The 20,098-nt window shown below is 35.1% G+C and overlaps 2 protein-coding genes across 8 annotated transcripts; one reads left to right on the top strand and one right to left on the bottom strand.

Annotated features, from left to right (window-relative positions):
- Positions 1-58: 58 nt before the first annotated feature.
- Positions 59-14,268, bottom strand: LOC105279260 (dedicator of cytokinesis protein 1). 7 transcript variants are annotated; one of them, XM_011338913.3, is made up of 23 exons: positions 14,028-14,268; positions 12,932-13,173; positions 12,086-12,834; positions 11,590-11,743; positions 11,341-11,511; positions 10,880-11,260; positions 10,577-10,792; positions 10,153-10,475; positions 9,671-10,019; positions 8,554-8,652; positions 7,992-8,182; positions 7,556-7,906; positions 7,096-7,372; positions 6,769-7,016; positions 6,425-6,556; positions 6,068-6,347; positions 5,745-5,968; positions 5,349-5,648; positions 4,963-5,272; positions 4,763-4,872; positions 4,269-4,379; positions 2,798-3,056; positions 59-2,714 (listed from the first exon to the last, which is right to left on the bottom strand). In XM_011338913.3, exons 1-23 carry the CDS (start codon positions 14,068-14,070, stop codon positions 2,250-2,252), a joined length of 5,985 nt encoding a protein of 1,994 aa, XP_011337215.1. In that variant the 5' UTR covers positions 14,071-14,268; the 3' UTR covers positions 59-2,249. The 7 variants fall into 7 exon arrangements, with proteins under 7 accessions (XP_011337215.1, XP_026827332.1, XP_026827333.1 ...); XM_026971531.1 differs by having other exon boundaries at positions 4,269-4,361; XM_026971532.1 differs by having other exon boundaries at positions 12,932-13,125.
- A 530-nt stretch (positions 14,269-14,798) lies between these two features.
- Positions 14,799-18,927, top strand: LOC105279261 (COP9 signalosome complex subunit 8). The gene is made up of 4 exons (XM_011338918.3): positions 14,799-15,023; positions 15,188-15,258; positions 16,165-16,343; positions 16,941-18,927. Exons 1-4 carry the CDS (start codon positions 14,958-14,960, stop codon positions 17,198-17,200), a joined length of 576 nt encoding a protein of 191 aa, XP_011337220.1. The 5' UTR covers positions 14,799-14,957; the 3' UTR covers positions 17,201-18,927.
- The last annotated feature ends 1,171 nt before the right edge of the window (positions 18,928-20,098 follow it).

Below are 20,098 nucleotides of genomic sequence, written 5' to 3'. Positions count from 1 at the left end.
GTTAATATGGATGTAATTATATTAAATAAATATATATATATATATATATTGATTTATATGGAAGTATTGCAATATATTGTATACAAGAATAAAAAAATGAAACATCATTTCACTTTAGATACAAGATGATACATTGATCCCAAAAATAAAGAGTATAATTAGTAGTCTAATTAGAAAAGCATGCACACAAATGGCACTATACTAAGTTTTTTAATTTTTAGGCTCGCGATATATATTGTCATTTTTTGTTTTTTCAGTAGATGATAAGTAAAACTATAATGATAAAGCTAAGAACTGTATTCATGAATATTCTACGAATATAAAAACGCATAATCATATCATGCATATCTCATTTTAGAAAGAGAAATTTACTCCGCAAAGACAACTAAACAAATTCCGTAAACTCGTATAATTAACATTAGAATAATAATTTTGAATACAGATCTTTGCTGCATAAAAACAAATTGCCATCATAAGTATTTAATATGTTCTATCAAAAATCCTCTATCTTTTAGTTCCTATCCTCGTTATCGTGCATCAGATGTGAATATACCAATATATCATATATAATATTTTTCTCCATTGACATTTATAATTTTCTAAAGCTTTTAATAAATAAAGCACTAATCTCTTTGGTATGAAACTTGAATGACAATGATGAAATAATTGTAATAAATAGCTTGTACCAACGTTATAAATGGTTATTATATATATATAAATGGTTATTATATATATATAAACGGTTATTTGTCATAAATTTGCAAATATACTGTAACTAGAAGGCAATGCAAACCGATATACCGATTAATTATAAAGTATCTTCACAATTATATAATATTATAGATTATAACTTTTCATAATCCACTTAAATTTTTATTCTGATTTTGTGCTCAGTTAGAAAGCAGCTTGTCATGGTATCATTAATCATACATATATTATGAACGTAATCAGTATATAATATAAAAAGTAAATAATTTATTTGGATTATGAACCAAGCATGCAAAAAAACTATATGCAGTATCATCCGCTGCATATTTATTCCTACGGAATATATTTCTAAACAATCAATATTTCTTTATATATATTTAAAATAAGTTAACATATAAGACTGCAGTCTCGTTGTTAACAAGTGTGAATGACTTATGTAAACACTAACTCATATAAAGTTTCTTTTTTAACCACTAGATCACAATGGCTTGGTAAATATTTAAATAGTAACTATGTCGCGGTAAAAACTATAACTACTATAATTATATTTTATAAAAATCGGATTCAATGAAAATAAATTAGTGCCTTGTAACACATTGGAAAAAGTTAACCATTTTTCGCTACGTTTAATGCATATCTGTTTATATAGTGTTAATTAATTAGTAAATTCGCATTCAAAAATGATCAGTATAAAATGTAAAAAGTTTCCAAAGTTTTTATCGTTACAATTAAAGCTATGTGTATATATGTTTCATATATCAGATTTTATAAAAATATGTATTTGTCAAGATATATGCGTTTTCAGCCATGTTAAAATTATGTTTTTGATTCAAAGAACTATAATGGACGTTATCGTGTTGTAATGAATGTTACAGCAAGAACATGAAATGTAATGGTAACGTTAGAATGTTCGAAAAAGACATGCTCATAGAGCGAATGAGGCCTGTCGAATGAACGAGAGTAAAATTTCATTCTTACATAAGCACGGTTACTTTCTTACGTTGTTATTAATTGTGCTACAAAAACCTCGAGTTCTTTTAACAATATTTTGCTGTATATAAGAGTAAAAATTCAGTAAATATGTTAATATAATATGTTAAAGAGATCATGGCTTACCAATATATTTTTTATTACTTGCACATTGCAGATTGTAGCAAATGCCATGTCCTTTGAATTTCATACCTACATACTTCCTGAATTTCTTTGTCAATAATATTGCTTGTCGAGTACAAAAGCTCATTCGCTGTAGTAATATATCTTTTGTTGTTACAGAATACATCTGTTAAAGATTCTCATATCGTAGTGGCGTTTCTATTACCTAATCGTTATTTATATTCGAAAAGCGCGAAAGAAAAAGGCACAAAGAAGTACATGCTAAGAGATAATTAATTAACGCTAAGAAATGGTGGTAACTCTTCTGAGGATTTCGAAACCATATCGAAATTAAAAGGGAACGAACAACGTGGATGAATACTCGTTTTGTTCGCAAGTCTCGGCAAGACGGACAAGATGGACGTGAGGTGTCTGCAAGATATTTTCCTTTACGCGGCCGACGAATCCTCAACGTTTGGGGTTTCGACGTCGCCAGACGAGATCACGATCTTACTCAAGCTCTGCATCGGTCTTTTCGGTTTCGGCGGAGGCGTTGGTGGTTTAGCGTGAGTGTCCAGATCGTCGTCGGTAGGTGTCGGCAACTTGTTCTTCCACTGCGCCAAGGCCTTGTTCAAATTACTCGAAGTGTCAGTTGAGCACCGTTGCGCGGATAATTCCTCCGGTAGATTACAGTAATCAGCTTCGCGCATCTTAATCGGTAGAGGCGGCGGTGGATCGTCCTCGGATGCCGTGCTGTCAGTTGTCCCGACGCTATCTCTATTTCCCTTCCCCAAACCGCTCGGCTCCATTCCGTTGTTGGTGTTCCTCAGATAGTGCTGAGACTGGCCGGACCACCGATTACTTATCCTCCGTTCTTTCTCCACTTCCGATCTCAGAGGACGCTTCGGTGTGAGCTACGTGTTAAAAAGTGCACATATACAAGCGTGCATAAAAATGCGAATGAAGGAGCTGTGTCAAACACTTGTAAAATTGTTACCTCTTGTCGAAGCTCGAATACAGGTGTCGCGTGTAGATTGGATAATAACGACGTAATGGATGATGTCGAACTGTGGGATACTTCAGTCGTGGTGTACCACTGGCTGGTTGGTTGATCGGTCTTCGTCACCGTAGCGGAATCGCTCTTTCGCGAGTTTCTACGTTTTGAATCTTTTTTCTTATACGTTCCTGGACTCGGATTTCCCAGTGCCTTTTGCAAAGAGGCCGTTGATAAGATATGCGAACGCATGGAGTTGTTTCTGTAAATATATATGTGCTGTTAAAAGTGAGGTAATTGTCAATTATAAGAACGATAAAAGATTTTATAATTAAATTAAATAGATAGATAAATAACTACTAGCGAGTGGACGATGTATAAATTATGATTAAGTAGAAAAGTCATAGAAAGCAGTGTTTTACCTTGTTTACTATAACATGTTAATGTAAAAATTAATTTTAGAAGGAAAAATGTTTAATAAAGTGGTAATAAAATGGTTAAAAGTATGATTTATATTTCGCAACTAACAAGTGCATATTTTTAATTACCTATCGCAGACATTGTAGATTTAGTTTAGTAGATTGCCAGTTGAAGGATATATAATCCAGGAACATACATGATGATATTATACAAAGTGCGAAACATGCAGATGAAAAGCAAAATAAACGAAAAATATAAAAAAATATAAAGATTATTAAATATGAAAAATAAATGCACATATTTTTTATACATATATGAAAATATGTAGACAGACTTTAGATATAATTCCTATTATATACAGGAATAGTATTTTTCAGGAAGCAGTTTTTCTTGTTACATATGTATATGATACTGATGTAAAAAAAGAAATATGCATTAAAAAATTTGCATTACAATGCTGCTTCTATATGGGGATTTTATAATATTATTTATTACTGTTAATTTTAGTTTCATCGTTTCTTTCTTTTGTATAAATATGTTACTTATGTTTGAAACTCACATGTATAAAATAAATTAAACTAGTATAGGTATATAATAGAAAGAGAATATGTATTTTAATGTAATCATCGTATTGAATAAAATTTGAAAGAACAAAATAACTGGAGAATATTATATTTTAATTGATTTAAAAATTGATACTGTAATTAAAAAAATAAGATAAATAAAAAAACATAAATAATGCTAAGTGCGAAGAAAGGATAATAAGGCATTATGCGAAAGTTTATCAGGTCCAACAGCAATATTCCTGAAATCATATTTTATATTCTATTCTATCATATATTTAAAATGGCACTCTCTATATTATATATACATTACATGGTTATTTTAATCGTACATGCGCGTAATTCTCAGTATATCGTATTAAATGAATGTCAGATAAATGTGCATTGCGCCTTCTAAATACACCTATATATATTATATATATATATATATATATAGGAGGAAAGAATTTAAATCTTAATGAAGGACAAGTTAAACGATGGTGTGACTTTACCTTGACAAATTGACTTGGCTTTGAGCACCACTCGGGAGTGTGCTGTTGTTAAAATTGAACGATGCAAGTGACTTGAACGTTGCGACTTGGGATCTTGTAAGTGAGGATACCCTGTAGTGAGTTATATAGCTGAACGGGGTAATTACAAAGTAGCGGATATTATTTCACAATTTATACAGAATGTCCAGATCAAATATGCTTTGAGACTTTCTGTATCGCATACATACACAGCAATTCGTACTATTTGATATTAAGTACGAGTGTCACTATTTAGAAGTATTTCATAGAAAATTCGCGTTATTTTAATATTAAGATAAATTTGTTCTTATAACATATTAATCTTGTGTATGTTTTCAACAAATTATGTTAATAATGATAAGATTGCGTGATGTAACATTGACATGCAGTTGTTAATTTTGCGTTAGTTATAATATATAGACTTATTAATGTAAAAAACGAACATGCGTTTTATAGATATTAAAAAAAAAACTTACTCTGAATTATTCACGTTTGATTCGGACAGGCAATGATTATCTGTTCTTGAAGCTGGAGGTCTTCGCATGGTTACAGTCTGTGTCAGGCTTTCAATTTGCAAGTCGCACGTCTGTTACAGAAAACGTAATAAAAGATTAAAAAATAATTAAAAAATGCTCGTACAAATAAATAAATTAATTCGAACGATTAAATCTCTTACCCTTTTTCCATACTTGGTTTCCACTTGATTCCGCATCGACATGAAACACTGTTCTAAACGTTGATGGAACGGCGCCAGCTCAGCTGGCGCTCGTGCCTTGTGCAACTGGAGGCCGACACTGAGTAGAGGAATTTGTTCCGCGATAAGTCCCTCTAATTTAAGGAGATCCGAGCTCTCCTCTGGATGACTATCCTTGTACTCCACATTGAGGAATGCTTTTTCGTAGTTATCGATACCACCCATGACAGCTGGATCCAATATGCCATTCAACTTCATGCTTAGAGGATTCAATGGAAGACTCGGATCGCTCCTGCAAAATAAAAGCAACATGTATGTAGGAAATAATTCGGTGAGAATTATAAGAAAAATATTGTTATCTCAGAAACCTGTGAGCGATAATGAGATCTCTCAGCGCCGTGTTTGTAGCTTCCATAGTTTCAATCGCGTTTCTCAAGGGACTAACTAAATATGTCTCGCTGGACGTCACCGGAAACCATCGAAGAATTCCCGGCAGTGGGTAGCTCGTGACAAGTACTGTTCTTTCCAACCACAAAGAAGCAAATTCGTTGCTATTATTAGCGCTCGAGTTCGTTTCCTTTTCTTTGTCGCTACTTGCCGCAACGATCTCTTTTCTCGGTGCGGGTCTTGAGAATCTGAAGCGTTGCACATCATTTACGCGATGATACCTGAAACACAAAATTAACAATAATATGATAAATAATTGATACAATTCCTATGATACTTATGATGCTACGTTGATACGATATTATAAATACACGTACCTCAATACTGCTTCTGCAGTAACTGGTTTGCCGCTTAGGCGATGTCTCTTTTCATCCATCAATGGCTCCACTTTGTTAATTTGCACGTATTGATGACTGGACTCTAGCATTTCCGTAGTAGGTGGGCACAGTTTATTCATCTGCTCCGCATTCGGTAATTGATTTAGCGTCCTCGAGCAGAAATCACTGAGCCGTTCGTACTCCTTTCCCCGATAAACGAATACCTACGCAACGACAATATTTATAAAGAACAAAAATAAATAAAAGTAAAATAAATGTGAAGAATAATAATTTATATTTATAATTATGATATGCGAAAATACCTTATTTTGGAGAAAAGCGGGATGTCCTCTGCCGTAATATGCGACTCTGAAGTACTCAGGTTCAGGTCTCAGCTGCTTTACTATGCAATCATAGAATTTTGCCATGCGTCTTAATAGTACAGATAATTGTAGGTAATCGAATGTTTCCTCTTCATACTGCGATACCAATTCCTTGCAAATGGTAAGAGCGCATTCCCACATTCTACCTTTGTCAAAGTAATCAATAATATCATTGTACAATGCTTCTTTCAGTTCGCGATGCGTTTGGCATAATGGATATCTGAAAGAACGAAGTAATGGCACATTTATTTTATTGCTTTACAAGTCGAAATGATTTAATTCAGTTAATAATGTCACCTGTGTGATATTAACAAAGGTGGCAGAGGCTGATCGCTCCATGCTAATAATTGGCTATGAAGCTTTAACGAGTAAGCTGCTTCTGTGTAATTATCACATTCTAAATGTAACTCACACAGCTTATTCACATACCTAAGAAAAAAAAATAGCTCGATATATTTTATCGTGTATATTTGCGTTACGTTGCTTGCAATTGTAATTTAAAATGTATACGAAAAATAAACTGTGTGTTTAAACTATTGGCCAATAATTTCCTTGTTTATTATTGTTTATATCGGCCTAATAAAATAAATAATCTGAATATTTAGAATTAATTATAAAAATACGCTAGATTTTTTATTTACCTGATATACATTTCCTTTCTATTAATCTCAGAGTAAAATTCTAATAAATTCACAGTACATAGCATACGATGTTCTTGGGACTCGGCATGAATGATGTCACGATATTGCAATAAGCGTTCCATGAGTTTAGCAATAGTATCTACAAAGCGTAAGCCTTGTTCTCGCATCGTGGAATGCTTCTCGCACAAAGAACCCATAACATGAGTCCAAAGTGTGCGAAATTGTTCGTCCCCTCTGCCTCCTTCGACCTAGAGGCGAATAATACTTCAGTAATATTCTTTTGATATAATTAGAAAAAAAAGTTTTACTCGTTCAAAGATTATGTACCAAGATATCCAGTTTTGCGATCATTTCGTTCTCATATTCCATAAAATTAGCTTTAATATGAGCAGGATCACGTTTGGTATCCCCATACCCCTCAACTATACGTGAACTGTAATACTCGCATTGCATCATATCGAAAAAGATCGGTATAGTGGCTTTTCTCAATTCGGTTTCAGGTATTAATGCCATCTCGAGGATTGCGCCAACCAAAGCAGGCACGAAGAGTATTTTGTGTTGACCCAAATTGAACCACATTGATCGAATTTCAAATGCAGTTTCTCTGCAATATACATAATCAAAATGATTCTTTATAAAATAATTAAAAATGTATACTTAGAGATAATTATATAGATGTCATATAGATTAGACGTTAGCTGAGGATTGGTTTCATTTGCAAAGAGATTCCTTAAGTCTGTAATCTTTTATAATAGAATCTGTGTGTGTCAATTATCATATTATATACCTGCGCATATCGTTGTACCGTGCAATAATGCGATTTCGTTTAGCTGGTGTGAATGTCTCCAATTGTAAGGCAGATTGAGTGAGGAATGCAATAGCGCAATGAAAGAAATTTGACCACGCTTGATGTTCAAATTCGGTGAAGAAGTAATCCCTAATTGTGCCTGAGAAATATCTTAAGGACTGCAAAATAACGCTGTTTTGCAGCATAATCATCTCGCACCAATCTCCTGCAAATACGCTTCTGGAAACCAAATCTTTAAAAACTAGCAGTATCTCCATGAGAAAATCGAGTAAATCAATTTTCGTTCCAAAGTGATTGATATAAACTTCATAATGATGTTGCGTCATTTGTCTGCAAAAATATAAAAAAGTGTAGTGTTCGTTCTTGTCGCAGTGTTCTGTGTGATTGTTTTACGTTTCACGATTCTTAGGAGTACCTGAATAACGCCAACATAACTGAGACTAAATTTCCGACTAACGGATTCTCTCTGTCCATCGATATAACAGTTTGTATAATAGTACGTAACGCAGTTAGCATTATCTCCTTGACATCTGAAACTGTGCTACCTATATCTTTTCTAAAAGTCAATTCCAGAATATCAGATAATATCTTGACGCATAATTCCACCTGTAGAAACAAACAAATAGAGATAGGAAGTAGATTAATGACAGTTACATTTACTTCTATCGAGTATAAAGAAATATTGAATAAGGCTAAATCCATTATGTCTATGTAAAAAATATATAAAATATATAATTTACATATCTACGTTAGTGAGCGATATACATCCTGCACTCTATACACTCAAATAAATTCACATCACGCGAATCATCGACCCTAAAAACGTGATGCAACACAAAACAGGCACAAATGCAAAATACATTAAAGTAGTCCTGCATTGAAGAGTCTGAATATGTACTACGACGCGCCATAAAAAAACATAATACTGTGTGTACGAGATTTTGAGGAGAATTTCTTGCACTTATGACAAATATTACCTCTTCGGAGTAGCCGCGATGCTGGTTGAGCCGATGCCGATTTTCTCCGAGCAGCCTGGCTACCTTCGCCACGCTCTTTCCAGGCGTACTCGATAGCCCCTTTAAACGCCATTAACCAAAACCAAACCGAACACAAAAAATGGAATAACCCTTGTTAGTTAGAAAAAAAACAATGCAAAATTCTAAGACGTATACAACATTTTTTTCGAAGATTTCCCATCACCACCACCACCAGTATAAGTAGAACCGCATGCAGTAAAGATGCAGCGTAACAAGCAGAGAATATTGTATATTCATACAGTACATTCATAGTAACGGGATATATGTATGTGTAATATATGTGACAATAGATAGGAAAAAATTCAACTCTATTTTAAACTTTATATATACTCTGCATCATAAACTCTGTAATATCATAATATCAACAATATAGCTGCATAAATATAAAATTTTTATACCACAATGACGTAATAAATTGACAGGATATTAAATTAGACGTTCTCATTTTAAAAGCCTACTGCATAAAAGACGGAACAAACATTATGCAAAATGTATCATTAAACAAACGCATGCCATGTTCTAAATTTCATTCTTTCAATCGACATACATCTTTTCTTACATGCTCTACCGAGACCAGGTAAAATGGATGTCCTTTAAATAATGCTGTATATTTTCAGGTAGTACAATAATTTATTAGACTTCGTAGAGTTCAATAAATGATTAGATCATGATAGAAATCACAAGCAACTTAAAAGATAGAAATGAAAAGACATTCTCCGCAAGAGGAAAACTTTCATAAGATAATTCATACATGAAAGATGCGTGGCGAGAGTATCACAGGCTGGCAGGAGTATCACGGAAAGCACAAATAATGACATTTATCGTACGTTACACGTTCGGTATTAAATGTGAGTAAATATTTTATGAGTTTTAACAATTTAGTATCATAATGCAAATGTGTAGTTAGTATTCAGTGAATGAAGAATATCGCGGAAATATATATGTGTGTGTGACATTATTTCTCGTGAGACTGACATGAACAAACAAATTGTTTCTCGCTTAAACTGCGAATCGAGAAATCGTAAGGGATAGATAGTACACTTTATAACGTCCTTACCTCCTCTTTAGCCTCCAATAAATCTCTCACGAGTATGGTAATTCTTGGCAGTAGAATCGCTCTGCACTCGACATTCAAAAACAGTGGACTGTGAACGATGTCATTCACCGTCATCATCTTCTGTTTGGTTAGTCTACCTGCTGGTAAAGTGACGAGTAAGTCTGTCAGAATCGTGCTCAATTGTTTACCGCTGTAAACTCTCAGCAAGTGAGGTATCGTTGTCGGCAGATATTTCAGGCAGGCCCCCTGAACCAACAAAGTCCCATCCGTTTCGTAACTCATGAGATTGACGATAGATTGTAACAGATCAGTCAAGGTTTGTGAGAATTCTTCTTCGTCCTGATTCAACCTTTGAAAACGTAAATTACGAACGTTTATTATTGTTGTGAAACTCTTAACTGTATTTATTACGAAAAGTATTTTATTAAATGTGCTATTTATATGTTGCACGATTTATTATTATGTAATAACAGATAACGTACTCGGTAAATAAGAGACGAGATTCTACGATAAATCTCATGCAGTACTGCAGACTTTTCATTGTCTTGAGCAGCAAATCACGCTCCTGACCGTCGTTATTTCCAATGTGATCTATACGCTTGCGCAATACCGCAATTAATTTCTTGTACGCGAGAGTCGCGGAGAAACTTTCTGAGATATATAAATCTAATACTGGTTGGAAATGTTGATACTTTCTATCGGACACAAGTCCGATAATGTATAAAAGGCACTCAAACACCATGTCGTCGTAAACATCACTGTCTGAATTGCTCATTAAGATGTTAAATAAAGCGTCCAAAACATCCTGAAAAATAATTAGTCGATAAAAATTTGTTTCCCCTTTTCCTTCCTTCCTTTTTCACAAATATTATGCATATTTATGGAGTCTCATCGCATTTATTTTACCTGCAGAAACTTCACTATTTCCTCCCCATCGACTTTCATCAAAGCGGCTAAGGATTCCTTCAAGTCAGTATTATGCGACGCCCAATTAAGTAAACCTAATAAGTCTACGTTCTGAGTTAATTTAGTTGAGCAAATATTAGTCGCTATTAAAAAGCTGTCTTTGCTGCTTAACGTTAGGGATCCTAAGCTCGGTTTCTTCTCCATGTTTAATTCAGCCTGAATTTAAAAAAGATAAAATGTGTGACTTCTATAAAACTTCTATAAAATACCTCTGTCACTTTTATTAATTAAGTAAATATATACCAATTCTCCACGTGTCGACGGTAACTTAAAGTAGCTTATATCGCTCTCCTCGTACTTCTTTTGCTCCAATTTGTAAACCAACAGTTCGTGCTGTATGTCTTGCAAGGTCGTCCCGTTGCGTTGCATCAATCTGACGTAGCTCAATGCAAACGGTTTCTCGGACTTGTCTTTCGCCTCGTTAGAACTGCGATGCTTGAACGTGAATTTCAAGTGAGCCTGCTTAAATTCTTCTATGGGTATGGCAATCTTGAAGGTCTCGCACCATCTAGGCTTGTCCTCGTGGTAATAAATAACGCTACGATATTCGTCAATTGGAGATGCGCCGCCACCTAACGTCATGACTCCAGGAATTACTGTGCCGTGTTCGTTGCAAATTTTGACCTATTGAAAATCATCGTGCAGGGGTATTTCTGGATAACAATTTTGTATTCTTCCTTTTGCGTGTCCGTATCTTTACTCACCGTGACTTCCACATTCTTGTCGGTAGATTTTGAGCCCTTGCTGAATTCACCGCTAATCAAAGTCAGATACAAGTCATTGCGGACGTCACCTGGCAAGATGACCTCCGGAAAGCCCATTTTACGCGCAATAGCTACATTACCGAGTACCAAATGTGGATTTTCATCACGCACCTAGGTCAATGTCCCAAAATTAGAGATAAATACATATTACTTTTCAGATTACAAGTACGGAATAGTTTTAATATTCACTTGTTTTGGATCACCCCTTAATAACTTTAAACTAGTCCACAGTCCTTGTCCACCCGTGACATTAGTGATATTACCATTAACGTGTTTTTGGATATTTGCTTCCTTTTGCGCGATAATTCTACGTAAAGTGCCGTCGAGACTGTCTTTCTCACAGCATCTGAAACAAAGATGGAAAACCAACAAGACAGTTCTACCTCGATTGTGTAGTGATTACTGTAACACTTTTCTTTGACGTGTTAGCTGTAACACTGTTGAATCTTATAAAATGAAAAATTAAGTTAATTAATTTTAATTAAAGTAAAAATTAAAAATAAAAATCTTATAAAATTAAAAATTAAATTAATTAATTTTAATTAAATAAAAAATTAAAATCTTATAAAATTAAACATTAAATTAATTAATTTTAATTAAAGTAAAAATAAAAAATAAAAATCTTATAAAATTAAAAATTAAAAATAAAATAAAGCAGACAAAACTATCCCAAACATGTACTTACTGTACAAAAGGTATAAAATGATGTTGTTCGACGTCTCCCTCAAGCTTGCCCGTAATAAACGGAGTAATATCCATGGCAGCTACGCCGAACGGCCTTCTCATTATTTCCGCACCCTTGGACTTGTTCTGATGAATTTGTGCGACGCTTGAGCGACGATGGTCCGGTTCTTTGGCTTCCATACCGCCTATTCTAATCACGTAACATGCTAAATAAACCTTATCCCTGGTCAAATCTCGCGAGCCGAGATCCGTGAAGAGTACTCGAAGATTATGCAACTGATCGATGTCCCTTGCGAGCCCCTCCTTACTCCACGACACCACGTAGTTCTCCGTGATAGCCTTCATCTCCCTGCCGTCGTACAAGGTCAGTAGCAGCTCCACGTCCTCCGCCATTTTACATACGAAATTTCTCACACTGACGAAAAAGATATGTGAGTATACAGGTACTTGTGGCTTATGGGGTTTTTTCTTGGTGTCGCTAGATGCCTTCCTTATTCGCTCCGCAGCAGTCTCGTGATGGTGGTACAACTGGATGGTGCTCGTTTCCTCGGGATGCAAGACGTTCCCATGCTCATCCCGGACCACCATGTCCAAACCCAACAGCTGATTTCCCATGTCTATCCTCGCGGTCGCCAATCTCTTCATGTCCTTTAACTCGTCCACCGTTAACGTACCACTCAAGATCTTGCTTCGGTACCCTACCGCATCCAAGATTTGCTGCTGCATTGCCCTGAAGTGCTCGGAATGTGTCTATAATTGTACAGATAAGATTATATAATTATATAGCTGATTCTGTTGAAGGTAAAAAGTGAATCATGTCATAGCTGAACAAGCGTTGTATACATACTACATATAAATGCTTCCAATGATGTCCCCATTCTCTCAAAACGTTAGTAATCTCATGTACTAAATTATCTGTGTTCGTTGACTTCTGCTGGATATGTATGTAAGACTTTGGAAAAATTCCGGATGTACCCTTAGACTTGCTACGGCCGTAATACCAATCTGCGCACTCCTCGACTATCTGTACAACCTCTCCTACTGTTAAGCATATTGCATGAGGGCTTGAATCGGCAAAATTATGGATGGCTACAGAAAAAAAATTAAGAAACATAAATGTGTGCTCAATTTCGTCATTTCAACGATTTTTTAGATTTTGTATACTTTCAAACATTGGATTAATCCCAAAACAAATTTTAAAAAATTTCGTACATTTTTATATTTTTTAAAATTTCGATATTCAAAATTATTTTTGAAATTATATTTTGGGACAATACACACTTTTTAGTACTAATTTCGAAATTCTGTAGAATGTTTATATATTTGCCAACAAAATCTTGTCATTTTATTTGTGCTTTATTTTACACAATAATTTAGAAATAATTTTAATTAAATATATATATAAATTTTATTTGAAGACTTAAATAGTATGTATAATGTTATACGAAATTTAGAAAGTATTAATATGCAATATAGCTTACGGAAATGTAGCATTCTTTACTTATAAATCATGCGGTATCTGTGCGTTCTATATATTTATGTGTAAAATATACATTTTTAGTATCATAAAATTGAATGTATAACATAATTAATATTGTTTTCTAGCATCACAATAACGAGAAATTTATCCAACCAGCCCTAAACCAATATATTAAAAATATACGATTACATTATTTATGATGTAATAATTCGTTATTTATATTAACTTGGATAATGTACTGTCGCATAAATTCATCATAAGAAAAAAAATGTCACATATATAAATAAATTACAATGTAAATATAATATGTGTGTGTCTCTCTGCCACAAAGTGCAGATATATACACAGCCCATTTATACGATCAGACGATGCAGTGAAAATTTTATCTGCACACGGGGGCACCTCCCAGGATGTTGGAATTTCGCAGTAAAAGGTTATTAATCTTACACGAACTGTTCCTCACCTACTCCAAATTGTTCCTTAACCCGCTTCCATGTCATTGTCATCTTATTCGGGCACTTAGCACTTCTAAGGTATTTACATTAATTACATCTCGACTTGCACTTTACCCAGTGCGAACAAAATATTGCCGTTCTAACTTGCCATCTAACTAGAATACTTCGAAACAGGATGCTACTTGCCACTATGTACTACTACAGTAACAAGAGAGTGGACAAGAGGGACAAGAGTATGCCAAAGAACAAACAAGTCATGAAACATACAAACGCGTTGAGTGAATATAGAGAGGAAAACGTATGACGAGCGCTGTTCCATTTTCGTAGCGCCATCTGGACAAATAATAGGAAAATATCTCAAAGCTGAAGAAAATTATAAAACCAATCACACAACAATCCAACAACTGTTGTGTGTACAGAATTGTCGATTATGTAAGATTAATATAAAATTTTACATGGTTAGAAATTTATAAAGCTATATATGTGCATACATATGTATATATCACCATATGTATATCATACATGTATATATATGTATACATATATTACTTCATGAATCATTTTGATTAATTATAAGCTCAAATGTAATTAATTTTTCATTATTTTATTTTCAATCGATTTACTGCATTTACTTTTATCAATAATCGGTAAAATACGCTTCTTCGCGAATATTTCGTCGATATTGAAATGTTTGTCGTTCAACAAACAAATTTTGTATCGCTATGTCCATGAATATGTCGTATGATGGCGCACATGTTGCTGAAATAAGCAAAACTAGTCATGCTAGTCAATCACGTTCAACTTCAATCACGTTATACAGCTGGTTTATGTTGCATGCACACAGCTCGAGCTATTTGTGTTTTGTGTTTTCCCTGTGACGTTTGTTGTATCCAAGTTAGTGCATTTTTGAGACTTCGTGTACTTGGAACAAGATCGTCATGGTGCCGAGCTGTACAGTCGAGTTTAACAAATTGATGAACGAATTAGAAACGAGAGAATTGGAGGTTAGTTTCAAGTAAAACGCGAGCAAACCTGCTTTGCAGGTTATACTGACCGTCGTCGATCTATTCACTTTCCGTACATGCTTTTCATGATGGAGTTGATGACAACACACATGCTTTGGATTGACTTTTTAATTAATCATTACGCTTCTATTTTATTGTTGCAGTCCCCGAACGGGATCATGTGTGCACGGGAATATGCACAATTGTTGACCATCTATCTCTATCAAGACAAGATGTGAGTAAAAGCTCTTCCATTGTGACATCACTATTTATCCGTAATTTAAGGACGATATATGCGTACTTTTCAAGTAGATATTCTAATAATCTTTTCTATTATTGCTTCATTGACAATTAAAAAAGACACTGCTTATATGTACATAGATATTAGAATTGCTGCGACAAGTTACAATATATAAGATACATGAGGATATAACATTTATTTTGTTCTACAATATTGAATATTTATATTATATTTTAATGAAATCTAATAAAAGATGTGAGGGAAATGCATGTAAAATGCAGTGGAACATTTTTTAAATTTATATATTATATTAAATTGTATATGAGAAGTTATGATTAAAGAATTAGATACGTTGTCTTTATAACATTACTGATTGTGATATACATTTTAGAATATTGTTTTCATTTCTTATCTTTCTCTTTGTGATTTCTTATTTGATTTTCGTGTAGCATATTTTTAAAAGTTTTGTACTTTTTAGATTTCAAAAATACTCGATTCTATAAAAAACCAGTCGAATCTTTTTCTATATCTAAATATTGCCACATAATATGATTTTATTTCCTTTTATATTCTTGGCTGCAAATCTATTCAGATCTATTCGTCTATGATTAGATTAAGTTTTGCCTTATATTACTCGCTTTTAATTTACTTTTTTTTCGGAACCGATTTAGAATTTTGAGGTACCTACTTTTGTTTCATTTAGTGCTAAAATCATTTCGGAAAAATTGTTTCATATCAATTGTATGAAATATTTTAAAATAAAGCCCGAAATGATTCGAAACAGCTATTCACAGTCGATCCTATTTTTGTACGGTGCATCGTACTCGATGTACGAAAAAGCGCGCTGCTGGCTCTGGTCATCGATCCATCTGTTTCAATGAAACCAATCTATTGTCACAGATGTAATGCAAAGTTCCTCTGGAAACGAATTCCTTCGGATATAAAGGCCGTTCATGAGGAACTTGGACGCATATGGCTGGTAGCGCAACGCATGTGGCAACGCGATTGGCCCGCGGTGCATGTAGCCCTCAATACAGAGTGGAGCGACGATGTCAAGGAAATTATGGTATCGCTCAAATGTGAGTTAATACAACAGACGATCAACATTCATATTCTCTCGAATTTAGAAAAAAAAAATGATATTGGCAATCGGCGGAATACCTTATTGTACTTACGAATACGAAATTTTTATTAATTTCTTATTATTTTTCTGAATAAGCCAATGTCTCAGCTCATATATTTTTCTCTTTAATTATCTCTGAATTATTTATATGAATTAAATTATGAATGATTTAATTATATGAATAAAACTCCTGGAAATTTAAATTATCCTGCAAAAGAAAAGAATCTGCGATAATGTATACTTTTTTTTTGCGATTGTCGATTTTGCGCTTTGCGAGTTATAACTGCGGGCAATCATTTTCCTTATTTAGCTCCCCTACATCTGTAGTACGGACTAAATATGTACTTTATTATAATTACCAGCAATCAATTGTTATTAAACTCACCATAATTATCGCTCGTAAACGCCGACCGATAATCAATTAATCGGGCGGAATCTATCCTACCGCTATCAACCGCTACAAAGTTCTTCGTTTGAACTTCTCGCTCTTTATAAATCAAATGGGTAGCACTTTTGTACTAAAAAAAAATCTCTCACTTCCCGATTTTTACAGGCAAGGTTCGAGAACGAGTAATGAAGCTGATATCGAAGGCGTACTCCTTGCTGAACCTGACGTCGATGGCGACCATAAGCGGGCTCTCGTTGGACGAGGCGCGGCAGGCTGCCATTGACATGAGGTGGAACATAATCGACGGCACTATCGTGCAGCCGTGCAAATATATCGATGAGGTGCACAACAATGTAAACGAATTTGCTATGACGGAAGAGAAACTGCACAAATTCACGGAGTTCGTGTCCTTTTTGGAGAATTGAGAAGTGACTTCGTCATCACCTTCATCCTGCTATATGAAATCGAGTCACCGTACAGTTTCGATAACGAACTTGGAGCTCTTCTCGCAATCTCGTCTCGTAATCCTATTATATAAAGGAGGAAGTGCGCGCCAAAGGTAGCATCCCCGGTGTTCGTGTTCGTAAAATAAGCATACCTCTCTCAGGTGGAAGGAAGGGAGAGAGATAGAGACAGAGAGAGAACTGCCCACGCGATTTGTCCGTTTGATCGGAAGGATAATTCAATGAAGCTCCTCACAAGCGTGGAGTCAACAACTATATTAATCGATAATCAGCTGTGCGTGCGAGAGGGCGGACTGGCATTTGCAAAACGGGATCTATCTATCGAGAGAGAGAGGAGCAATTTTCCACCTCTCCCTTCCGCCCTTGCTCGTACCTAATGCTCCTGCTCTCCTACCCTATGGACGTGGATCCTTTGAAAATATACGCCGTTCGCGACTGTTTGCATCGTTGTATAATTATCAAAGTGGATCGCCGCAGTAAGAATCGCGCGAGTAGTCGTTAAACGTTTCCTCGGCGCGACCACGACGTGCGACGTGCCTCTCTTCGGATACGCGGACAATTGGCTCACGGACAATTTTCACACGTGATTCTTCGTGGCGTTGAAAGAAGAACTGGGAAGGACTGTTTCAAGTGGCGTGCTTCGCTGGATTTTGATAAAGTGTTATTATAAGAGCAAGTGAGTGTTTGTATTTGTTTTTCCTAGTCACAGATTACCATTATTGATCCTCGTGTACTGTTTCCCCCTCCTTATACGTGCGGTCCTAAACTATCGCATTGTAGGATGTTACGAACCGATGATCAATTTCAAATAACTTTCATGATATCTTCATTAAAAAGGAATAAATCAACGTTTTGCTCATTTTTATGACTTAAAGACTTATTATTATTATTTATAAAGAATAATAATGTCAACTATATTTAATCGATATAATTGATATTATCTGTAAAAGCTTGGTTTTTCCAATTAATTCCAATCAATTTTAATCTCAGCTTAACGGATTCTTGGAGTTGTCGATTAAAATTAGGAAGTACGAGAAATGGTTGAATCAAAATTAATCGACACTTTAACAAAGTTGATCTCGAATGGGCATTGAATTTTATTTTACACGTAACTTCGGCAGAATCACATTAAATTTTATTCTTATAAGATGCATTCGACCGCAAAGGCAAGCGTCTTCGCAGTTCACGACTGTCCACGTGAAAGTCGTATGAGTAAGAAAAAGATCGCGCTCACGGGGTTCGCGCGACGGGTGAGTTGCGTCACGCAGATCGAATCCGCGCTCGGAAAAATCGGCGCGGCCGCGCGGACAGATATGCAGGCGAGGATACCGCACTCCAGAGCGGCGCGGTAATTCTCTATGAAATCGATTCCGGGCCGGCATTGTTGTGCGCACGGGTGCCGCCAATTGCGCGCGTGGCATTACGCAATCTCGCGGGTATTCTCGAGACCTGCGGCACGGGCAGGTAGCACTCGTGGTCTCTCCCGGCACCGACACTCGGCGGAGGCTTTTGCTCTTTTTTTTTTCTTTTTCTTTTTTTGGGTTTTGCCGCCACTCTAGAAAGTTGTTGCACCAGTATCATTAGTTCTACACGCGCGCATACAGTCGCGTGCTCTTGTGCGCGTCACTAATTCGCGCCACGCCTGTATTCCTCTACATAATAAATACATAATAAAAGATAACGAGCTATGTCGGTTTAGTGATAATTAAGATACATTTTGTTTCGTAGATGGGTCGCATGTGGATTCATTCATTTAAGTATTTCATATATGTAAATCGAATTTTCATGCCGTATATATTATTATTTCAGATATAAAGTTTAAAATAGATATGTGTAATGTCAGTTATTTGAATATTAATATTCAGTAATATATTTAACGTTTTATTTTAATTAAATTCGTTTGTGATGCTGACCATACGATGCTAATACTAAATCAAAAAGTCTGTGGAAGTTTTTTTAATTTGTAAGATAATTGACCAATTTTTCACAAGTTTTGCAATAAATAAGCAACAATCTTTTATTCTTCGTTTAATTTTGATGTTAATTAAATTGTAATGTAACATTTAATGGTACAGATATTTAATATGGAAAAACAAAATTTAAAAAACGATAGGTGAAATTTTCGCTAACGGAACATTGATCAAAACGGTCGTAAACGAAGTTGATATGTATATAGCTTTCCAACAGCTTCCCTGTAACAGATTCTCACACCTATGGTCCCGGCTTCTTAGAGCGTCGAGAAACGTGAGAATCGCTATGGATATCTGCTGCGTTCATTTCTGCTCGCGAACGCGATTGTTTCGATCTCGCGGATCGCGCGCGGTGCATTATTCGATCGGAGCGCGCGGGGATCACGGATATTTCGCGAGGAATATGCATACTAACGAGAGAAGTTGAAACGCTCTCGTCGGCCCTCGCTTCTATTATGCCGGATAGAATGCATATCATGCTAGTACCTTCGGAGTCACGGAGGTGAAAGCCTTTGTGTCGTTGCTTTTTTGTAGCATAGATTGAAATATGTTTTTATTGAGGATACTTTTGAACTTCTTGCAAATAGTAGTATACAGAAATCTCACCTGAAAAGAGTTTAAAAATATATTAATATATTTTTAAATATATTAATTTTTGTTACAAACTTTTTAAGAATTGAAGTGTAATGAGTCCTTCCTCATCTTTTTCCAATTTCTGCAAATTTTATTATAGAGTTGCAAAGAGTTAAATCTCAATGAAACAACTTTTATCATCAATATCTTATCTCACCGAAGGAATGAATTCTTTACGTGAAGTACTTTCTGCAATTCGACGTCTCAATATCCGCACCTTTCTGGCGCGTAAGATTGCCTTTTGTCCGTCCGTCCT

The sequence above is a fragment of the Ooceraea biroi genome, chromosome 7 (genome assembly GCF_003672135.1).
Source record: "Ooceraea biroi isolate clonal line C1 chromosome 7, Obir_v5.4, whole genome shotgun sequence".
NCBI lineage: Eukaryota > Metazoa > Arthropoda > Insecta > Hymenoptera > Formicidae > Ooceraea > Ooceraea biroi.
The sequence above is the reverse complement of the archived record's forward strand: the minus strand, read 5'-3'. Positions and strand labels throughout refer to the sequence as shown.

Coding starts and splice junctions, on each gene's coding strand:
- LOC105279260 (XM_011338913.3), bottom strand. CDS start 14,070: ATGACAATGACATGGAAGCGGGTTAAGGAACAATTTGGAGTAG. Junction 7,373..7,555: donor CGGTACAACGATATGCGCAG/GTATATAATATG, acceptor TGTATATTGCAG/AGAAACTGCATTTGAAATTC. Junction 5,273..5,348: donor GATCTCATTATCGCTCACAG/GTTTCTGAGATA, acceptor TTTATTTTGCAG/GAGCGATCCGAGTCTTCCAT.
- LOC105279261 (XM_011338918.3), top strand. CDS start 14,958: ATGGTGCCGAGCTGTACAGTCGAGTTTAACAAATTGATGAACGAATTA. Junction 15,024..15,187: donor TAGAAACGAGAGAATTGGAG/GTTAGTTTCAAG, acceptor TTATTGTTGCAG/TCCCCGAACGGGATCATGTG. Junction 16,344..16,940: donor AATTATGGTATCGCTCAAAT/GTGAGTTAATAC, acceptor CGATTTTTACAG/GCAAGGTTCGAGAACGAGTA.